Source organism: Carassius carassius, chromosome 44, assembly GCF_963082965.1.
Source record: "Carassius carassius chromosome 44, fCarCar2.1, whole genome shotgun sequence".
Taxonomy (NCBI): Eukaryota; Metazoa; Chordata; class Actinopteri; order Cypriniformes; family Cyprinidae; genus Carassius; species Carassius carassius.
The window spans coordinates 25,413,893-25,436,751 of NC_081798.1; the positions used below are offsets into that span (position 1 = coordinate 25,413,893).

At 35.4% G+C, this 22,859-nt stretch overlaps 1 protein-coding gene across 1 annotated transcript; it reads right to left on the bottom strand.

Moving 5' to 3' along the window:
• Positions 1-213: 213 nt before the first annotated feature.
• Positions 214-13,561, bottom strand: tegt (testis enhanced gene transcript (BAX inhibitor 1)). Its single transcript, XM_059537277.1, has 10 exons — positions 13,406-13,561; positions 8,303-8,391; positions 6,961-7,069; positions 3,299-3,416; positions 3,150-3,198; positions 2,333-2,430; positions 2,148-2,227; positions 1,966-2,066; positions 986-1,061; positions 214-883 (listed from the first exon to the last, which is right to left on the bottom strand). Exons 2-10 carry the CDS (start codon positions 8,356-8,358, stop codon positions 860-862), a joined length of 711 nt encoding a protein of 236 aa, XP_059393260.1. The 5' UTR covers positions 8,359-8,391; positions 13,406-13,561; the 3' UTR covers positions 214-859.
• Positions 13,562-22,859: the final 9,298 nt, after the last annotated feature.

A 22,859-nucleotide genomic window follows, 5' to 3' on the forward strand; every position in this document is an offset into this window, starting at 1 on the left:
TATAAAAGCATCTGCTTTTCTGACAAAAGTTACATCTTGTTTATTTCATCTGTGACAAAAATTGTGATTGCAATAGGAAGCAGAAAGTTTTTTTTATTTCTAGGGCTGCCTTTTTAACTGGTCCCTGATTACAAGCATCAGAAGTATTAAGCATGCTCAATGTAAATTAATCATCGGAAGGTATAATATATTAGTCATTATATAGAGAACCAATGCAATCTGTGGCACCGTTTATTGACATAAGATGCACAATATTCATGAATAAAACAATCTCATCTGTGATAACTGATAAATGCATTAATGTTAGACTTAACCAAATTAACAAAATTGGCACCAGCAGCTACAAAAACAATGTAATGTGCATTGGCAATTAGGAAAAAAAAATTAGTAAAAGAATTAACACAATAAACAAAAAAAAGCAGTTTACTGAAGCACAACTAAGTTATGATTAGAAGGTATTTATGATACACAATTTAATATTGTTGAGAGTATAGGTAAGAAAGTCTCCGATCACCTAGCAGTAACACCTGCATTACACTCAAAAGTTTCTATTGTATGTACAATATTAAATCAAATTTTTTTACGAGACCCCATGAGATTCCTTTTCTACAGATCTCTATTTTCTGCCTCAAAGAGTTGCAGTAAGTAAAAGAAATTAAAGTCCAACCTAAACTTTTAAATAAGATTTCAAAATCTACAGTCAAACAACATTAGGTCATCAGCTTGACAACATATCCAAATTTCAAAAATAAAATTAAGACTATCAAATCACAAAATATAATCAAACTATATGTAATCAGATTCATAATGAAGCTGCTGACACGTATTCAGCTCACAGATGTTTTCACGCTTACGACAATTACTTCTTCTCCTTCTTCTTGTCCTAAAAAATAATAAAAGAAGTTACTCATGGAACAAAACAGATAAAAATAATGATTCTGTTATGGACAGCACAGAGCTGATGCAGTTATGATGTTTCAAATACCTTCTCATTCATAGAGAGGATGATGAGAAGCTTTCTGAAGATGGTCACAAAGTCCAGGAAGAGGTCGACACAATGCCTTCATTTAAAAACAAAGAACAAACAAAAGCCTTAAAGCGTACAAACAAAAAACAGTGCCTCTTTGCATTCCTTTTTCATTACGTACCACCTTTGGATGTTTAATTTAAATCAATAATATATGATTTAGATGCAATTAAATGGGACAGGATGAAGCAAACAAGAATTCTAAGTATATAATGCACTTGTGTAAAATGATTTAGATAATAATAATAAAAAATGCACAATATTTGATTTATTTTCTTCAGTTTATCAGTATAGGCTGATATTGGGTATTTATTGGCAAGTGTTAGACTATAGTTATGACTATTTAAAACAAGTTTAAACCTAATTTATAAAAAGCCAAAACAATATTAACCCAGTTTACACTCACACAATACATCGTCCTCATGTCAAGCAGTTTAAAACACCTGGGTTTCTATGTGGTCATGGAAATGCATAAGCTGTTCTTACATTTACATGTTTACAGACGCTACAGTAAAGTCACTCCACGTCATATTGTTATAACACTTTAGGCAGAAGACTGCTTTAAAGCAAGCAGCTTTACAGTACTAAACATCAAGAAACAGCATCAGTGTTGCATTTGGTTTGAAGTGATGTTTTTATCAGCTGTTTGGACTCATTCTGACGGCACCCATACAGTTCTTATGTTTGTTTATTGTCTTTTTGTGGGGGGCTGGGTGCAATAAAATCATCTCCGTCCAGAATCATTAAGTGAGTATCTATGGGGTTAGCCAAAGCATTGCTTCTCATATCATGTCCTTTCACATAATGCATTTCAGCGAGTGCATATTAAAATGGTTATTTAGCAAGAATAAAATTAATTTTCAGCAATAACTTTAAAAACTTTCAATATATGATAATTATTGGTACACATGTAAACACAGTAAACCTCTAAGCCTTACCAGATGTAATCTTTGTCTCCCATTTCTGCCTTCTCAATAATCAACTGTGTGTCAAACAGCACAAAGCCACACATGACGACCAGACCCAGATACACATGAGCCTGAAACCAACAAACAAAGAAACTGTTACACAAACTAGCACACAACTTCATCCCCTGCTTTCATACAGTCACATCATGTACCTTAAAGAGTATTTCTGAGGCGAAGAACATATTGAAGACCGAGACGAGCAGAAGAACAGTCAGCGCTGACATCAGTGTGCCTTGAGGAAAAATAAACCAAACCAAAGTTACAGGTCAAGACACAAACAACTGTACATGACCAATGACCAACGACCAACATGACTGGCAGATTTTTCAATGTTTACCTCCCAAGAAGAGATAACTTCTGCGCTGTGCATAGAGGGCGCTCAGGGTGAAGCAGGTAAAGATGACAGAGGTGCCCAGGAAAGCAGTCAGGATTATGCTATACAAATGGATACAATAATTTGCCATGTGTCGAAAAATATCATTATGTGCAGTTCCACAGAGCCACTGAGTACAGTCAAAGCTTTAATCAGTACATGACACACAACGAAATTAAACATTTCAGGGAAGCAACAGTAATTTCTTATTCTTCTGAGTTTTATTCCATTTTCACTCCATCACTTACTCACCAATGCTGCCCTACAAAGGCAAAAGCCCTTAACTCGCTAAACTTGACATTAAAAGTTTTTTATTTGTCCAGCCAAATTTATTATAGGTAGGCAGTGAATGGGTGCCGTCAGAATGAGAGTCCAGACAGCTAATAAAAGCATCACAATAATCCACAAGTGATCCACAACACTCCAGTTCACATCTGGAGAAGACAAAGGCTGAAACAAATCCATCATAATTTTTCACTGGAGGAAGTGTTATGGATTATAGTCTGTATGTATTGGAGATAAAAACGTCTTAATGCTGGATTAGTTTCATCTTTTGTCTTCTCCAGATGTTAACTGATGGACTGGAGTGCTGTGGATTATTGTAATGTTTTTATCAGCTGTTTGGACTCTCATTCGGGTGGCACCCATTCACTGCAGAGCATCCGTTGATGAGCAAGTGATACAATGAAACATTTCACCAAATCTATTTACATGAAAAAACAAAAGGATGTAATGGTGAAGGTTTATACATTTTCCCAAAATGGCCATTTTTGAATATTACCTCGGGTTGACACTTATGACGTAGTCCATGAGCGGGCCGAGTCCAAGACCTGTTTAAGGCACAGATTGACATGTTGACTTAAGTGTTTTAAACACATGATCTAGGAAATGAAGTTGCAAAAAAAAAAAAAAAGTGCATAAACAGCTCACCTGTGAAGAAAGCAAAAGCAGCGAGGATGGCCAACCTCTTCTTCTCAGTCTGAGGGCTGTGAGGGGTCATGGCAAGCCAAATCATCATAGCCAGTGATCCAATCATGGTCAGCCCACCCTGAAAGACAATATAATGATAATGCGTGTTTGAGATCCGCTTTACAAGAATCTGTGTACTAGCCGAGGTCCTGAAGTATTATATGCTCTACTTCAATCCCTTGTGAAAGTATTCATGCCCACTTTTATGTTGTTGCCTTATGCTGTGTGACAGACGCTTTCTGTGTGTGTGCGCTCAGGAAAACGTATAGCAGACTAGGGCTGGGCGATATATCGAATATTAGCGATAATATCGGAATAATTTTGACGACGATGTACAATTTGAATATATCGGGAATATCGAATATTTCAAATTCAAGCATACTTTCCCAAAAGAACGCGCCGAATGTCCAAAAAAGGAACCTGTAACTGCTGACTGCTCTACGCCCCTCTGCTACGAGAGCTTTAATGATAGCGGTTGCCAAGAGTTTAAATCTCAGAGTCAGAGCTTTACTGTTACAAGGATACATTTTCTTCCTGGTGTTTGCTTATTTTAAGCAATCTGGCAACCATGCGCACGTGCTCACTCCTCATTGCGGAAGAGCCGCTGACGATAATCAGAAAACACTAACAAGGTGGAATTGAGCGATCTAATGAAAGCGTCGTTCAGCCGGTCTGTGTTCTGTCGTGAGATCTCAACTGTATTGTTTGCATTTGTGATCGCAAAATAAATGCACTTACTCGACCGCTGATGTTTGAATAGAGAAACATAGGCTATGGCCATTTGGAATTACTATTGGGGAATTTCACTGATATGTTTACCAGTTTCCATAATATAGACAGAGAGAATGCAAAAGTCTTTGGTATTCATTTATATATATTTATATATAAGAAATAGCTATGTGCTTCAGCAACTAGCTCCCCATCTAAGAGGGTTTTTAGTGTCAGTAGGACCATAGTTTCATGCCACAGAGCTTCTCTTAAAACCACAGACAGTTGACAGACTTGTGTTCTTAGCTTAAAAACTTGTTAAAAAAATTTAAATAAAATACTTATCCCAGTTGCATAGTTTAAATTGTGAATTGCATGCACTAAAAAGTTGACAGAATGCACTTTCTGTAACTGTTACTTAATTTGCACTGCTTCAGTTACATATAGGCCTACATGTATTCATTAATAAAAAGCAGTAAGTGATCTCTTGGTCTAGATTTTTTAACTGCTTAAATTAGCTGTTTAATCTAAATGTTTTTTTTTTTTTTTTTTAATGGGCAAAAGAAAATCATGTTTTATTTTTTATTATTTAAATGCAAATGCAAACATATCGAGATATATATCGAATATCGTAAAAATTTTGACAATATCGAGATATAATTTACACAGAAGTTTACACAGACATGGCTTTAAAACACATTTCAGCACCATTTCAGCAAGATAGACATGATAATCAAAACCAAACAGATGTTTTCTGGCAGAGATCCTCAAGATTCTCCCAAGGTTTTTTTACTCCATTCTGTCACCGATGGAGTTTCGGTTCCTCTAGCTTGCTTATTTGGGAACATTTAATATCCAGTGATATCTTTGACTTGATTGCACAGATACTGTTTAAACTGAACTGAGCTGGATGATGACATGACTGAATTCAATGATGAACTGCTTTTAACTGAAAATTGTGTTTACTATTGTTCTTTTGCATTACTGACACACTATTTTCCTATTTTGATACTGTTAAGCTGCTTTGACACAATCTGTATTGTTAAAAGCACTAAATAAATAAAGGTGACTTGACTATTCTGGAAAAGGGGAGCAGCAGCTCATTTGCATTTAAAGAGGCATGCACAAAAACAGCCTGTTTCTGCTTCTAATAAAAAATGGTAATCAATATTAATCTTTTCTCATTTTTAAGGAACAATATAGATTTTTAAATCTTCCAAATCGATTAGTCTAGCCTGTTTTCAGTTAATGGACAGAACATGGAAGGGCACTTCCCATCCAAGAAATCGGCTACAGTAAAACTTACTGAAACGTCTCATGTGATTGCTCATTCTGTGTCAAAATGCGGAAAATATGTAAAGCTTGTAAACATTGCCACATAACAATACATTTACCTCAGTATAACCATCGGTGTCCATAAGCTCATCAGTCAGCTAGAAAAATAACTATAAAGAGAATAGGGCTGAAACGATTCCTCGAGTAACTCTTACAAAAAATGATCGAGGCAAAATCCTCTGCCTCGAAGCCTCTTTTAATTTATTTTAAATCTCACGTCAGGTTCTTTCGCAATGATTTTTTTAATGTGACAACGCGTTTACGTAATTTTGAATTAATCAAAAATAGGTCATTGCATATTATGGACTAATATCTGTAAATATTAAGCCAGAGCAGTCTATTTAAATATGAATCCTGCATGTTCTGCGTGTCTCTGTTAATGAATGGAGCAGAAGCGCGTCTTCATTCGTTAAACACACTGAAGCGCGCGTGACGCTCCGGTGATTTCAGCATCTGCTGTCTCACTAAATAAGACGTGAACACATGAACAACATCTCCAGAACTGCTCTGACAGTCACTTCATGAGCATTTGACCGTTTGATTTGAGTAAAACTAGCGTCACATCACATACACAGGACTGTAAAGGTACGTCAACCCGTCAAAATAAAAGTCTGGTTTAGTTTAAATCAAGTATTTGCCAGATATGTATTACTTACTATTATCTAGCAGAATGTACATAGCCTACTACAAAAAAAAATCTAACATTATTTTTTTAAGGTTTAATCACACAACATTTCCTCCGTTTTATTTTTAATAGTAAATCCCCTTTGTTTACCAAAAAGTTAAGTTTGCTTAATTTTCAATAATTAAAAGATAAATTAAATTAATGTTTTATGTGTTTAATGTGCATCTCAGAAAATGCTTTATTTAAAACCCCAACTGAATGGCACTTAAATGCACTTAATTCATCTGTCAACTTTATTGTCATTGTTCACAGTACAAGCACAGACAGAGAAACAATGGGTAATAATGAAATGTTTATTTTTGATGTATGCATTGCATTCTATGCATTTTAAAAAATAAAAAAATTCTAAAAAAGGAAACTTAGTTGTTCATTTTAAGAGACCCAGGAGTCTTATTTTCTCTTGCATAATTAATATTGCACTTTTAATTAAGCAAAAACACATTTTATCCGATTACTCGATTAATCGATGGAATTTTTGGTAGAATACTCGATTACTAACATATAAATAATATAAAACAGCCCTAAAAGAGAAGCATTTTGCTATATTTAGTTCCTACTTCAAGTGAACCTTAGCTCCCAGGTCATCTACAAGATGGATATAATGCTGATAAAGTCGACTGAAATGAATTGAAATGTTAAAACGTAAAAAAAAAATGAATAAAACACTAGAAAATAATTTGGCACCTATGATTTTTTTGCTTAGAGCCAACGGGTCCTTACAAAAATGTTTTGTGTGTGTTATAAGCTACTGTGTAAGTTAGGCTGCTTAAGAAATTGTATTCGCACATGCTCCTTTTCAGTTTGCATCTATTTTTAGCCACAAATGCGAGTGAAATGCTCGCACTGTCGAGCCTTGACAACTAGGAGTGAGAAATGTAAAGCACAGAGCTGTTACCTGAAACATTCTTGTGATGAAGAAGATGTAGGAGCCAGCGGCTGCCACCAGCATGCACAGAGCCAGACTGGCGTAGACATTCTTCAGATGCTGCTGAGTCGAGCGAGAGCTGGACACACACACACACACACACACACACACACACACAACCGTTTCAACACATCAGTCCATTCTAGGGATGAACCGATACGATCAATATCTCGATATCTTGGTCACATGACAATATGAAACGATAGATCTTCTGGGCAAAATAAAAGTTTTTAAATTATATTTGTTTTGGGTTTACTGTGACATGATCCAAAGTTAATGGAAAGGAAAACGAGATGGCAGAAAGTAGTTTTCTTTCTTTTTTTCTTTGTCTTGTTTCTATCTGTATGCCAGCGTTGGCTATCGCTCCATCAAGATTAATATGAAAACATTTGGATTTGTGCTGAATGAGAGGTAGGCATCAGTTTCACCTTAAATTCATTTGTTTTTGGCTTGACGTTTATATCGCTTAAACATTTAAATTGACTTAACTTTAGAGGATTTGTTGTGCAGAGAAGGGAACTTCAGCTGTGTTTATTATGTTTGGAAACATTTTACTTTTCTGACATTTTAGCCTACATTATTTCTGAACGTAATCATAAAGTGTGATGTGAGCATATACACGATTAAGCCTATGTTTTTTTTCCTCTCAAAATGTAATTTTATACGAGTAGTGTTGCAAACATTTTTAAATATCTTGAAAAAATACTTTAATATCTTTAAAGCATTGACAAATTTTTTTATTTTGTTTAGTAGGCTACATTTGGCCAAAATCTAGAAAAGGCTACGATTAAGCGCAGCAGGTTAAGATACCAGATTCTCCTTTTTTTTTTTTGTATAAAGAAAATGCTGTACTACATGTAGTATTATTATTATTAGTAGTAGTAGTAGTAGTAGTAGTATAAGCAAAGAAAAAGCTGAAAAAACAAACAAACAATTAACCGGTATTAATCAGTTTCGAAATGATAATAATAAATGAGGAACACAGGAACAGAAACATTCAAATATCGATTTTGCTCGGAGGGAACCAAATTATTTATTTTTTTTAAGCCCTGGTTGGAGCTCTTAATTTTTAACTCTCAAAGTGCATTAGATAGAATAATTAACCTTTAAAATGTATAACATTTTCATTTTTTCCCAATTCCTCATTTGTCTTTTTAAATATCGCATTGAATATTGTATTGTAAGATTTTGATATTGTTACATCCCTATCCTTTCGTTACAATCTATTACAAAATCAGAACCATGGGCATCATGAATATCATACAGACCTGTACACATGTAACAATTACAGAGGTAATCAAAACACACTTACATTTGAGAAAACTTTAAGAGAGCATCAAAGTTGATGCTGCGATCAAACATGTTCATTTTTCTGCTGCTTTAGTGATCTCAGGAAACCACCTACAAGAAGACACAGAAAACAGAAGAGATGAACGTCACTAACCCTAAATCCATCAGAACCAATCAAATGGTCCTGTTCTCTAAGAGCAGTGAGCATCAGCTACACCAAAGCAATATTCATACTAGCCTCACAAGCTACGGTAGCCATTAACTTCCATAGTATGGAAAAAATAACAAATGGAAGTCAGTACCAGTGTTGGGAGTAACGCATTACAAGTAAAGTGAGTTATATAATCAGATTACTTTTTTCAAGTAATTAGTAAAGTAACGCATTCCTTTTTAATTTAAGAAAATATCTGAGTTACTTTGTTTTCCCATGCACTGACTGACAGCTCTCCTGTCCTAATGATGAGAAAATCGTGTGAACATATTTAACTACAGTAACATCGTGAACATACATTTACTCAAACACTGTACCAAAACACATTCAGTGTTCCTTAAAATGAATAAAAACAGTCAAATGCAAACACAGAATATGACACAAACCTGCAATAGTTAAATATGCAGTTATTTTATTAACTGATGTCTTGCTGCTCACCTTCAATGATTCAATTCAACCACACTAATAAGAAATAAAAGATACTTTAGATAAACTAGCATTTGTGCTTCATTTTTGTCTTGCTGAAGAGTGTTGAACTTTCTTCTCCTGTGTTCTACTGTACAGAGGTGAATCTACCTTTCATTCAGCCCGGGGCTTTTATATTTGACAACAACAGAACTTTTTATATTAAAAACAAATAAGCAAGCCTAAGGGCCTAAGCCTAAGCCATATATAAAAAGTAATGCATAACTCTCCATTAAAAGTAACTAAGTAACCTAATAAGTTACTTATTTAAGGAGTAGTCTAATGCAATATTGTAATGCATTACTTTTACAGTAGTATATCTGGACTAGGAAAACAGGGTCAGAAAATAACGGTCTTAGGGGGAAAATGCCATTAAAACTTATAAAAATGCCCTCCAAAACTCGAGAAATGGGTGCAAAGAAATGCCTCAGTATGATTGTTTTGTTTTTTATAGACTAATTATAACATACAATTTATTTAAGCAATATCACAAGCAAGAGTGCTGTTTTTTCCTGAATATCAGCACAAATACGAAGAGATTTTAATATTCTAAAACCAGTTCACTAAACTTAAAGTTAACATTAAGTTACTTTGTAGATAAGTATTAGTGGTTCGACTGATATATCGCCAAGGCCAATGTATCGGCCGATATTTGGCATTTTTTAAATAGCAGCATCAGCCGCCAAGTTTTTCTGCTTTTCGACGATGATTAATAATCAGACAGAACGGTTAAGGCCATCCTTAAAAATATTCTTGTTTGCCGTAACCCGACCTACCCTGTCAATTTAGGACCGACTCAATTTTATTTATTTTTATTTTTTTGCTTTTAGTCCGACCGACTTGCTGGTTGTACATTCCCGTTAAGGCTGACCAATTTTTAATTTTTTACGCTGCAAACAACTAATACAAAAGCAATAAAATAGTATTAATTATATTTTAGTAAGTATTGTAAAATTACTTATATATAAATTGCCAAGGTCTACATACAAACTAAGGCTACGTTCTTTCTTTAAAAAAACAAAAAAAACAACGTGACGTAATCTATGTTTACACTATTGGTTAACGGATGTCACACTGTGTCCTGTGCGTTCGCTTCGTCTCATACTCTCACTCACTGTCAGAGTCAACGGTTCGCGCTTGATAACGATGGCTGCGGCTGCAGTAAACTAAATGTTCGCGGTCACTGTTCAAAGTCATACGGATTCGGGCACCATAATACATCTAAAAAATGCACAAAAACAGCTCAACACCGCTTTAACTTGGCACGAAGTTCTGGAAAAACTGTGCCCAGATCTTTTCCCATCCCTTCTCACATCTAGTCTAAAACTGTGACCGTGTCGACTATCACTTCAAGTTCGAAAAGCTATTGCACGAATCGATTGGACCAACCAACACAAGTTTCGAAATCGAAAATAAGAAAATGATTTTAACGACCTTCTCTCGGAGTACGTATTTTTTTTTTTGGAACATGCATCACAGCAGCTGCAGCTTCGGATACATGCATAACAGCAAATAATACTTCTGCACAATGTTTCTCTTTTTACAACAGAAATGTGAATTCTGCCGGTATTCAGACAGTCTCATGCATACAGATACAGATTCGGGCTAGAATCGCCTATGCAATGTTTTGTTGTTGTTTTGCATTATTACGGCAGTCCACTCTGCTTATTGTTATTCGAGAATGTTGCACTCCTGTTTGTCATTGTGCACGTAACTTTACGCCAATAAATCATCAGAAATATTGGTCTTTACCAATATATTGGGCTTTACATTCCTCCTGCCTGTTGTCCGTGGATTTACCTATATTTGGTGTTTTTTGCAGTATAAAACTTTAGACATGCAAAATCGATTTTACAATCGATTCAATGAACACTTGTCTCTCAAATCAAACAGGATTTTTTTCACAAAAGTGACAACCCAAGAAAGCGAAGTAAACGGTCTCTCATTTGTAGGTTGCATTGATACCTAGCGTTGGATGCAAGTAAAACAGTACCTCATTTTTTTCCTTCTCACCTGAAATTCATGCAATAAACATGTTTTTGACAAAGATTTTAATTTGTTTGTGGTCTATATAGCCTGCATCAAAATGAGGTTTGCAATGATGCGCCAGAAGGCACGGGTTGAAGACCCAGTCAGTGACGTCACGATATGCTAATTTGTTTAAATTCATACCTACGTCATCACCATCACAAAAATTGTACTTTTTTTTTTTTACATAGAAACTTGAAAAAAAAAATATAGACCGACCTACCGACCCTTTTATAATTTTTTTTTTTACTGTTACTGCAAACCAAAATATTTTTAAGGATGGCCTAAACAAAGGAATTAATGTATACAGAAAGTATTATAGCGATTGCGTTTATATTATTAGTAATAGGCAAACATTATAATACTTTCTCGTTTGCCGTCTCGTAAACAAATCTTTGAATGACTAATGAACATTTAATTTCACAAACCATGCAAACAGCTGTGAGATCTTGTGAAGTGTGTATGTGATCTGCATGATCGTGTGTTCTCTGTGTGACAGTCTGTCTGTGTGAGTTGAATACTAAAAACTCATGAATTCAAATTATGCAGTGCTTTATGCATATGCCCACTGTCATATTCATGTCATTTTCTCTGTGTGCTGTTTGTAAAATGAGTGACCCTGGCTTTATCTGAAAAATATAATTCCCAATGCACACAAACGTCACAGAATACTTAGTGCCCTGTTGGTTACAGTGTTTACTTCCTTTTCCTGTGAAAAATTCTTTGTCAGCTAAAGTAGAATATGTTTATTTTACAATTTTCTTAATCCATTGTAAATTGATTTCAAATTCAAATATTAATAAAAAAGAATTATTATTATTATATCGGCCACCCTGCTTTCCAAGATATCAGCATCGGCTGTCAAAAAAACAATATCAGTCGACCACTGTACAGTATTGTCTGTTTGTGCTCTGTTTCAATGAAAACCGCTCCGAACAAATCCCCAAGAGAGCCACTGCACTTCTCTGAACTACAAACACTGGGGATTCGTTTCTGAATGAATCCTCATCCCGAACAAATGATTCTATCAGCCATTCATGAAGCCATCTTTCCTGAATAAACTGGCTGTTTTGGATGAATCAGTTGAATAAGTGATTCAATGACTCACTCATTAAGACTCAATAATGCACACACAAATCTTTGTGTGAGACCTGCATACAAATGTTTCCATGAACAAATCATGATTCACTAAAAACTTCTGTACTAAAATCTATTCTAAATTTTTAAAAGATAATGCATCTTAACATACGTTTCACCTTAGGATGATAGTTAGCCTATATTTTACATATAATTTATATATAGTTACCATAAAACGTAGGCAACATTCCATCTTCAAAATATTTCATAAACGGTGAGAGAATATGAAACACTGCTTTAGTGCCTATCTTTTACGAAAATTAAGCATGGGTAAACTACAAAAAAATATATAAATATGGTTACTAAAAATTAAACCATGGTAACCAAAAATTAGCCATGATTTTGCTACAGTAAACATAGTTTAACTACGGTATTTGTAGTAAAACTGTGGTCATACAAATCATAATCAACACACCAAACAAACATAGATACTACACTTTTACTTCAATAAACCATGGTTAATGTTTAAGTTAAAGCTTGAGGTACAAGGTTCCTCTGAATGAACTTGATCAAGAAAACAAGGAAACGGTTGACTAAATATGACAGAAAAAAAACTAACAAGGACATTTTAGGTAAGACTAAGAATAAATTAAATCAAATCAAAACATTGTGTTAAAGGTCACATTTATTTATTTATTTATTGCTATGAAAGGATAGCAGGAAATTATGCCATTCGGAATGTTCACTTTGAAACATGACGTAGTGCCAACATGACGACGATGTTAATCAAAGGTAAATGGTTCTGTTTAACCTTTGGCCTCATCTAACCACAGTTACACAATCATCGGTCACCATTACACTTCTGAAATAAACGGAGCAAATGACGATGTGTTTACTACACACTGGGCCTCGGAGACTTTATATTCGTGTCTAAATCAGAAGTATTTAACTCCGAACATCGAGAGATCAACACCGAACTTCCCCACGAAGAGTGAAAGTAAAAGCTAGCGTTAAACAAATCTTCACCAGCAGCGGCGTAACGAAAGTGACGTTACAGAGAAAGCACCATATTTGGTTTGACCGACTTCACAAACAAACACGCAGCTGAAGCACTGTCAGCAGTTTAAACACAAACACTCACACATTATTCTCATTATTACGCGATAATACTGCTGTAACACAGACTCAAAAGTCCGTTATCAATCGCTCTGATCGTGACGTGTTTAAATCTTCTGCGCTGATCTCGCTCACTGCGTCATGGCTAACGTTACTGGTAATTTCTTCATCATATATATCTATATATTATTTCTCCTCATTCCATAAACATTAAGTTCACTTTATTACCATAAGATGTGAATATCCCGTCTGTTGTAAGAAGGCCTGGATCTGAATCAATGCGTCCTCGACACGTACAGCGACTGAGTGACAAACAACGCGATGGCGTCACACGCTCGTCTTCTTCTTCTTCTTCATTGGATTTTTACGGCAGTTGGCATCCATAGTGTTGCATTACTGCCATCTGTTGTCTCACTCTAGCTTACTCAATTTTTATTTAAACTCGTCTTTGCAGTCCAGTTCTCCTTAGAAAATTAAACAAATATCTCCGTCCTTGGTCATTATTTCCATATGTTACTATATTTTTAACATTATATTCTAATATACCTATTTCCCGTAGCTGATTCTTGAACTCTTGCCTTTCTAGTATATATTTCTTACATGATATTAAGATGTGATTGTTTCCTATCTAGTCAATTTAACGCCGTATATATACGCAAAAAAAAATACGTTTTGCAAAAGAAAATAAAGTTTTGCAAACGAAAAAAATGAAATTTGCTTTTTGCAAACAAAAATTAAGAATTCATTTATGTTTTGCAATTCTTAATTTTTGTTTGCAAAAAGCAAATTTATTTTTTTCTTTTGCAAAACTTATTCGCAAACACCGGTATTAGCTAAACGCGGCCGTATTGTTCACATGACATCTGTCCTGCCCCTAGCCACGTAGTTGAGGCAAAGAGTATAGAAGCCCAAGAGGTGAAACTCAATAGAACGCTCCATAGTATGGAACGCCGACGGTGCCAATTTTCTTTAAACGAAACACGTGATTTTTGACCGCGTCAACACGCACTGTTTGTTCGCGTTTACGCGTCAACAAGCAAAGCAGCCAATGAAATGCTGTTTTTGAGACTATATTTGCATATGGGACGTGATGGTACGTATGTCTCTGGTTGGTATATACATATACAAACATCAGAGGTCATGTTTATTCATGAAGGATGTCTTATGATATATGTATGCAAACATCAGACTTTATAATTTCTCACAAAGGATGATGCATTTGTACGTTTGCATGTGATGTCAGCCTTATGTCACGATTTGCCATTCCCTTTTTTAAGTCCTAGGGATGTTCTACAGATTCAAAAGTCAACAGCTATAACCATGGCTCTTAGATTTTTTTTTAGCAAACTCTTACAATACCAGTTGATGTTTAATGGATAGCTAATAAAACGTATGTGATTATGATTTAAATTACATTTAACTTTAGGTTACTTTGTTCAGTTTGCAGTTTTCCAAAGCACTTTGTTTTATAATGTCCTGACATTAATATATATATATATATATATATATATATATATATGAATAAAAATTTAACATGACAATCTGATTCTTTGTAATTATTCTGAATTAATTGTACAACCCGAATTCCGGAAAAGTTGGGACGTTTTTTAAATTTTAATAAAATGAAAACTAAAGGAATTTCAAATCACATGAGCCAATATTTTATTCACAATAGAACATAGATAACGTAGCAAATGTTTAAACTGAGAAATTTTACACTTTTATCCACTTAATTAGCTCATTTAAAATTTAATGCCTGCTACAGGTCTCAAAAAAGTTGGCACGGGGGCAACAAATGGCTAAAAAAGCAAGCATTTTTGAAAAGATTCAGCTGGGAGAACATCTAGTGATTAATTAAGTTAATTGATATCAGGTCTGTAACATGATTAGCTATAAAAGCTTTGTCTTAGAGAAGCAGAGTCTCTCAGAAGTAAAGATGGGCAGAGGCTCTCCAATCTGTGAAAGACTGCGTAAAAAAAATTGTGGAAAACTTTAAAAACAATGTGCCTCAACGTCAAATTGCAAAGGCTTTGCAAATCTCATCATCTACAGTGCATAACATCATCAAAAGATTCAGAGAAACTGGAGAAATCTCTGTGCGTAAGGGACAAGGCCGGAGACCTTTATTGGATGCCCGTGGTCTTCGGGCTCTCAGACGACACTGCATCACTCATCGGCATGATTGTGTCAATGACATTACTAAATGGGCCCAGGAATACTTTCAGAAACCACTGTCGGTAAACACAATCCGCCGTGCCATCAGCAGATGCCAACTAAAGCTCTATCATGCAAAAAGGAAGCCATATGTGAACATGGTCCAGAAGCGCCGTCGTGTCCTGTGGGCCAAGGCTCATTTAAAATGGACTATTTCAAAGTGGAATAGTGTTTTATGGTCAGACGAGTCCAAATTTGACATTCTTGTTGGAAATCACGGACGCCGTGTCCTCCGGGCTAAAGAGGAGGGAGACCTTCCAGCATGTTATCAGCGTTCAGTTCAAAAGCCAGCATCTCTGATGCATAAGGTATGGGGGTGCATAAGTGCATACGCTATGGTATGGGTAGCTTGCATGTTTCGGAAGGCTCTGTGAATGCTGAAAGGTATATAAAGGTTTTAGAGCAACATATGCTTCCCTCCAAACAACGTCTATTTCAGGGAAGGCCTTGTTTATTTCAGCAGGACAATGCAAAACCACATACTGCAGCTATAACAACAGCATGGCTTCGTCGTAGAAGAGTCCGGGTGCTAACCTGGCCTGCCTGCAGTCCAGATCTTTCACCTATAGAGAACATTTGGCGCATCATTAAACGAAAAATACGTCAAAGACGACCACGAACTCTTCAGCAGCTGGAAATCTATATAAGGCAAGAATGGGACCAAATTCCAACAGCAAAACTCCAGCAACTCATAGCCTCAATGCCCAGACGTCTTCAAACTGTTTTGAAAAGAAAAGGAGATGCTACACCATGGTAAACATGCCCCCGTCCCAACTATTTTGAGACCTGTAGCAGAAATCAAAATTGAAATGAGCTCATTTTGTGCATAAAATTGTAAACTTTCTCAGTTTAAACATTTGCTATGTTATCTATGTTCTATTGTGAATAAAATATTGGCTCATGTGATTTGAAAGTCTTTTAGTTTTCCTTTTATTAAAATTAAAAAAACTTTTCCGGAATTCGGGTTGTAAGAACTAGGCTCATAGTTTATGTTAATGAAAGTGTTAGTCAGACACCACTGAAGTAGAGGAACCTAGATTTTTTTATTATTATATTATAATATTATATATTTTGTCTTTTACAGAATGCAGGCAATGGTCAGAAGTGTGGTATGGTCAAGAGGGAGAATGCTGGATCCTGAAACAGCAAATGAAATGCTGGACCAGGTATCTGAGTTTCTGGATCATTTGGAAACATTGACTCAGCAGCACGGTATGCTCCAAAATGTGTTAATATTTATATCTACCATATTATTGTGTTTGAGATGTTTTGAATACTAATTGTGAATTTTTTCTTTATTAAGTGTTTTTTTTCTGTTATCCTTAGTTCCCCAGGGCTATAGTGCTCCCTTAGTTAGGGTCTCATCTGGCCATCCACGATTCTCCATAACCGAAGAACAGTTGCATTCTCTGATAGAATATAACTTTTCTACAAGACAAATGGCGGAAATCTTGTGTGTGTCCAGGCGAACTGTGAAACATCGTTTAAGGTGAGGTTATTTTTCTTAGTTGTTCATGCAGTCTCCTTGTGCATTTAAATTGTACAGATAAGTAATGCATCTTAAAATTGAATGCAAAATTTATGGTTAATTTTATGTACAGTATCACCTAAAAATCTAGATTTGTATGTACTTGTTATTTAAGTTGCACATAAGCATGATGGCTCAGTGGGTAGCGCTATCAACTTTTGTCAGTGTGGGTTTCCTCCAGTTTCCCCCACAATCCAAAGACATGCTGCTTAGGGCAATTACATGTACATGTGAAAATAGGCAAATTTCATGACAAAAAACAATGCAAAGGGGGCATTGCAAAACCAAGTCCAATACCAAAAGCTCTAAATAACATTCAGTTGTTTTTAACTTTTCTGCCTTGCGCTGTGAATGATTTCTATAAACATAAATGTGAAAAGTACAATTGTTTGTGTGTTAATAGTTAAGTTAAATTGTGTTTGTCTGTACTTGTAATTTAAAATGAGCTCACACCCCATTTTCAAGGGGAAGTTTCCTGCAAGGTTTAAATTGTGAATAGGCCTTGATAAATAGTTAATTGTGCGTCTAAAATTGCTGTCTAAAACAAAGATTAAGTACAGATTAGTAACACCTGCATTATGGAGTCCTGAACTAAAATAAACAGGATTTTTTTTTACATTTTTCTCACACACACAATTTCTGATGTGGCTTCTTGAAACTCAGCACACAAAACAAACAAAATTAAAACATTGGACATCTCTTGGAAAAGCAAACTCTTCATTCAAAACTATTTTAACTCTACCAAATTGCACACAAATATCAAAAGATTATCCACATACACACCAAACTAAACACAGATGTGAAAAATGTAAAACACTATCTTGTGTCTTTTGCTTGTTCGGTGCAGTGTATAAAAGTTTATCACATGTACATTTACACAAACTGATGTATGCACAACTTTTGAATTTTACAGTTATTGAACTGAATTGAATCAAGACTGAAGTGACTTGAGCTGAATATTGACACTATTGGCTTGTTAAAACTTCTTTACAGCAGAATTTGTTTTGAATTTGTTACTGTTGTAAAGCTGCTGTGAAACTATCAATATTGTAGCTTGTATGCATATTACTTTGTATATTATCCTTATTATGCATTATAAATACTTACACACTAAACATGCATATAAGCCAAGTCAGAAAGTCAACTCTATTTCTGTTTGTGTGTGTGTGTGACCAGGACAACTAGAGCCCCAGATACAGATCCCCTGTAAAGACCTTGTCTCAGAGGAGCACCAGGACAAGACCACAGGAAACAGATGATTCTTCTGCACAATCTGATTTTGCTGCAGCCTGGAATTGAACTACTGGTTTCGTCTGGTCAGAGGAGAACTGCCCCCCCCCCCCCCCCCCCAACTGAGCCTGGTTTCTCCCAAGGTTTTTTTCTCCATTCTGTCACCGATGGAGTTTCGGTTCCTTGCCGCTGTCGCCTCTGGCTTGCTTAGTTGGAGTCACTTCATTTCATGTACAGCGATATCTTTGACTTGATTGCAAATAAATGCACAGACACTATTTAAATGAACAGAGATGACATCACTGAATTCAATGATGAACTGCCTTTAACTGTCATTTTGCATTATTGACACTGTTTTCCTAATGAATGTTGTTCAGTTGCTTTGACGCAATGTATTTTGTTTAAAGCGCTAAATAAATAAAGGTGACTTGACGTGTGTGTAAATGTGGATGTATACATGTACAAATATATACATATATATATATATATATATATATATGTTATATATATAATTACAGTTACAAAATTATTGTAACTGTAATTAGTTACAGTTACTACAAAAAAGTGTAATTAAATTACAGTTACTTATGAAATTTTTAACGATTACAAAGGGGATTACATATGAATATTTACACACATCCACATTCAGATTTAACTGATTTTTTTCCCAAATTGCACTGACTTTTCTGAGACATACCGCCCTAATAATTTCCGGGATGCGGAAACACAGTCTGGTTCGTAGAATCCAGTCATAAAAACGGAATGCCTAACGCGGACGGAATATGCCACATTTTGGATGACTAAATCAAAAGTAGGTCAGTACACTTGAATCAAAACATGACATGGACTAGTGTCTGTGAATATTAAGCCCCAAAAATACAATATATGACTTGCACATTCTGCGTGTCTGTGGAAATCAGGCACGGACTTGACACCGGGAGAAGCGGGACAATTCCCGGTGGCCTGGCAGGCGATTTTGCCCCACTATTTAATATCATTATTGTATAATTGCATGCCGAATGTACTAAAGCGATCATTTGCGAATCCGCCATTTGATCTCTAATAAATCATGAATTGTTAGTCATGACTCGCGCGCTCTCCGCGCCTCCGCCAAACGGTTTGGATCAGACTCAGAGTAATCAATGCGAGAGAGAGAGAGAGAAAAGAGTGGACTGTGGAAGCGCACAGCTGGAGCAGAGAAACAGAACTCCTGTTCAGGGTTTCAGGTCAGTTTCATCTGTAAAGATGCTTTTTTGTCTTTGTTTTTTTATTTATTTAATCAAGCAGCAGCACGTTGCTCATCAGTCATCACTCAAAATACTATATAAAGGACATCATTATTATCTGTTGTAATGTTACAGTAGTAATTTAGCTGAAAAAAATTCCAATTTTTTTTATAGGTTTAGGGGGAGCTACGACAGACAACAACACAACCCTTACGAAAATTAACATTTTAATATTTAACTATAAATCCAGAGAAAATGGTTAATATTGTTTAACTGTGATAAACAAAAATGTAAAATTATTTTACAAATGTATTTATTTAAAAATAAATACAAATCCATTTGCAAAAAAAAAACAAAACAAGGTTATTTTACTTTTATATAGGCTAATAAAAGCATGGTTAATTTTTGTAAGGGAAAAACATGACTCGTGTACAGTATTAGGATTTTTCTATAAAGATATTGTAGTATTGTAGAGTATTGTATTGTAAAGTATAGTTTTGTTCAATCTTGAGTATTAAAGTCATGAGAGAGATAAATAAAGAGACTGAAGAGAAGAATGGAAGTGAAGGTGCAGTTCAGGAGAGAACTTTTGATTATTTTGCATGTCCCCAAATTAAAGATTTAAAATAGATTAAAAAAAAAATTTGTCCATGAATTTGTTTGTATGAGTTTGAATTTTCCAGTCTGAATTTTTTTCCCAGTCCGCCCCTCCTGTAAATAATGGCAAAGACATGGTTTCATTTACTACACATAGGCCTACTGAAGCTCGCAGTGTTTTCAACCTCTGCCATCTCAATATAGGAGTACACGAGCACATAAACATAATTTCTAGAACTGCTCTGTGTCACTTCATGTGCGTTTTACTTATTTTGAGAAAACTATCATCATATACAAAGAGACTTTAGTTTCAAAAAAACACCAATGTTTCAGGAGTTTATTACACAGAATACGTCACATGCTTATTAGATAACTGTATTTAAGTTGATGTATATGCTTTTATTTATTATTCTTTAATTTTTTACAAATTTAGAAAAGTAATCAAAAAGTACTCAAAAGTAATTAGTTACATTACTTTAATAAAGTAATTGAAAAAGTTACACTACTATTACATTTTAAACAGGGTAACTTGTAATCTGTAACCTATTACATTTCCAAAGTAACCTTCCCAACACTGTATATATATATATATATATATATATATATATATATAAATAGTACTAGTAATAAATAAATATATATATAAATCCTGCTGGAAGATCATCTTCATTTTAAAGCATCTTCATAAAGCTGAAGTGGTTTAAATGTCCTGGTAGACAGCTGCATTGACTCTGGACTTCCAGGATATTTAGAGCACTTCATGCTTCCTTCATCAGAAAAGCTTTATGAAGATGCTTTTCCAGCAGGATTTTCACCTGCACACACTGCCAAAATAACCAAAACCTGGTTCAATGACCATGGGATTACTGTGCAATACTGTGTTATTTCATGTAATATTCCAATTTTATGAAATTTTGATTTTGTGGGTTTCACAAGCTGTAAGCCATAATCATCAAAATTATAACACATTAAGTCTAGAAATATCTCACTTTCCAAGCAATGAGCCTATATAATATATTAGTTCCACATTTCTGATATAAATACATTTTTCCATGATATTCAAATTTTTTGGAAAGGGTCTGTATACATACATACATACATACACACACACACACACACACACACACACACACACATTATGTTCCTGGAAACAACACAGAGACAGAACAGCATAAACAAACTTTACAACCAACTACAAACCAAATTACAAAAACATTATTGTGTGAAAGTGAATAAAGTGTATATATATATATATATATATATTGTGACGAGTGGGGCTGGGCCGAGGGACATGGGAGCGAGGCCGGTGGAGTGATTGGAGATGAGCTACACCTGTTCGACCCGCCGGTCTCGAGGCCCACGGAGGAGATGGAAGGATATAAAACTGGAGCGACGACAGTGAAGGATGAGAGAGGACCAGGCCTGGGCTTTTAGTTGTGTTTTGGTTTTTATTTGAGCGCACCAGTCGTCCGTGAGGGGCTGGTGCGCGGTTTTGTGTTTATTTTTGTAATTAAAGTTTCATGTTGATTGTCCGCCGGTTCCCGCCTCCTTCTTCCGGATGAATACAAAGGTTAATTCATTACAGTGGAACTTTAATTACAAAAATAAACACAAAACCGCGCACCAGCCCCTCACGGACGACTGGTGCGCTCAAATAAAAACCAAAACACAACTAAAAGCCCAGGCCTGGTCCTCTCTCGTCCTTCACTGTCGTCGCTCCAGTTTTATATCCTTCCATCTCCTCCGTGGGCCTCGAGACCGGTGGGTCGAACAGGTGTAGCTCATCTCCAATCACTCCACCGGCCTCGCTCCCATATCCCTCGGCCCCGCCCCACTCGTCACATATATATATATATATATATAATGATAGGCCAATAACTTAAAACTAACATGCAATAACCCATTTAGATAAATTATAATTTATAATATGGATAACAGCATTTATTCACAATGTAACATTTATTAATTTACTCAAGCACTTAAGATATCAGTACTTTAGAACAAGGCCACAAGAAACTAAATGATTAATATGTGGAACTTACCTTCAAACATGAATGTACGTGTTTAGATTCACGTTCAAGTTGGTTGTATTAACATGGAAAAACTGTGCGTCTTTACACGTGCTAAAGTAACGCGACGACAACTGACGCCTTAACATGAGCAGAATGTGCGTGTCTACACATACAAAAGAAACACGTAAAAATTACAGCGTTAACGCGAACAAACAGTGCATGTTGACGCGGTCAAAAATCACGCGTTTCGTTTAAAGAATATTGGCACCGTCGGCATTCCATACCATAGCAACAGTTGCCCCAATGACTTGACGGCGCGGCCGCCATTATGGACTGAAAACTGAAGGAAAATGCCGAGAAAGAATGGGAGTCAATGGCACTAAAAAACTTAACATAACAAAAACTTAACAGAACTTAATTTTTTCTGGCCGTCATATCTAAATATGAAAACAATTTAAAATACATTAATGAGGATGACCGACGTTAAATGACAGAAAATATACGTCTATGTGTTGGTTATGCATGGCCTAATTACCCTTAGGAAAATAGTATTTTGGGACAAAATATTACTATGGAAGTACTATAAGACTACTATAGAAATACTATCGGCTCTAGGATATTATAGAGGTATTACAGAACATAACATACTTCTGTGATGTTCTGTAATACCTCTATAATATTTTAAAGCTGCTATAGTATTTCTATAGTAGTCTTATCGTACTTCTGTAGTATGTCCCAGATTACTATAGGCCTAGTATTCCTATAAGATTACGGTAGCACTTTATTTTACAGTCCTGTTCCTCATGTACATACAATGTACTTATTATAGTAATTTCAATAACTATGTAATAACTAGGTACTAACCCTGAACCTAC

Bases quoted from the DNA above. Each gene is read 5' to 3' on its own strand.
- tegt (XM_059537277.1), bottom strand. From the start codon at position 8,358: ATGAACATGTTTGATCGCAGCATCAACTTTGATGCTCTCTTAAAGTTT. The intron at 2,431-3,149 runs GTAATATTCAAA...CCATTTGTATAG, and splicing joins GTCATAAGTGTCAACCCGAG to CATAATCCTGACTGCTTTCC. The intron at 884-985 runs GTATTTGAAACA...ATTATTTTTTAG, and splicing joins TCCTCTCTATGAATGAGAAG to GACAAGAAGAAGGAGAAGAA.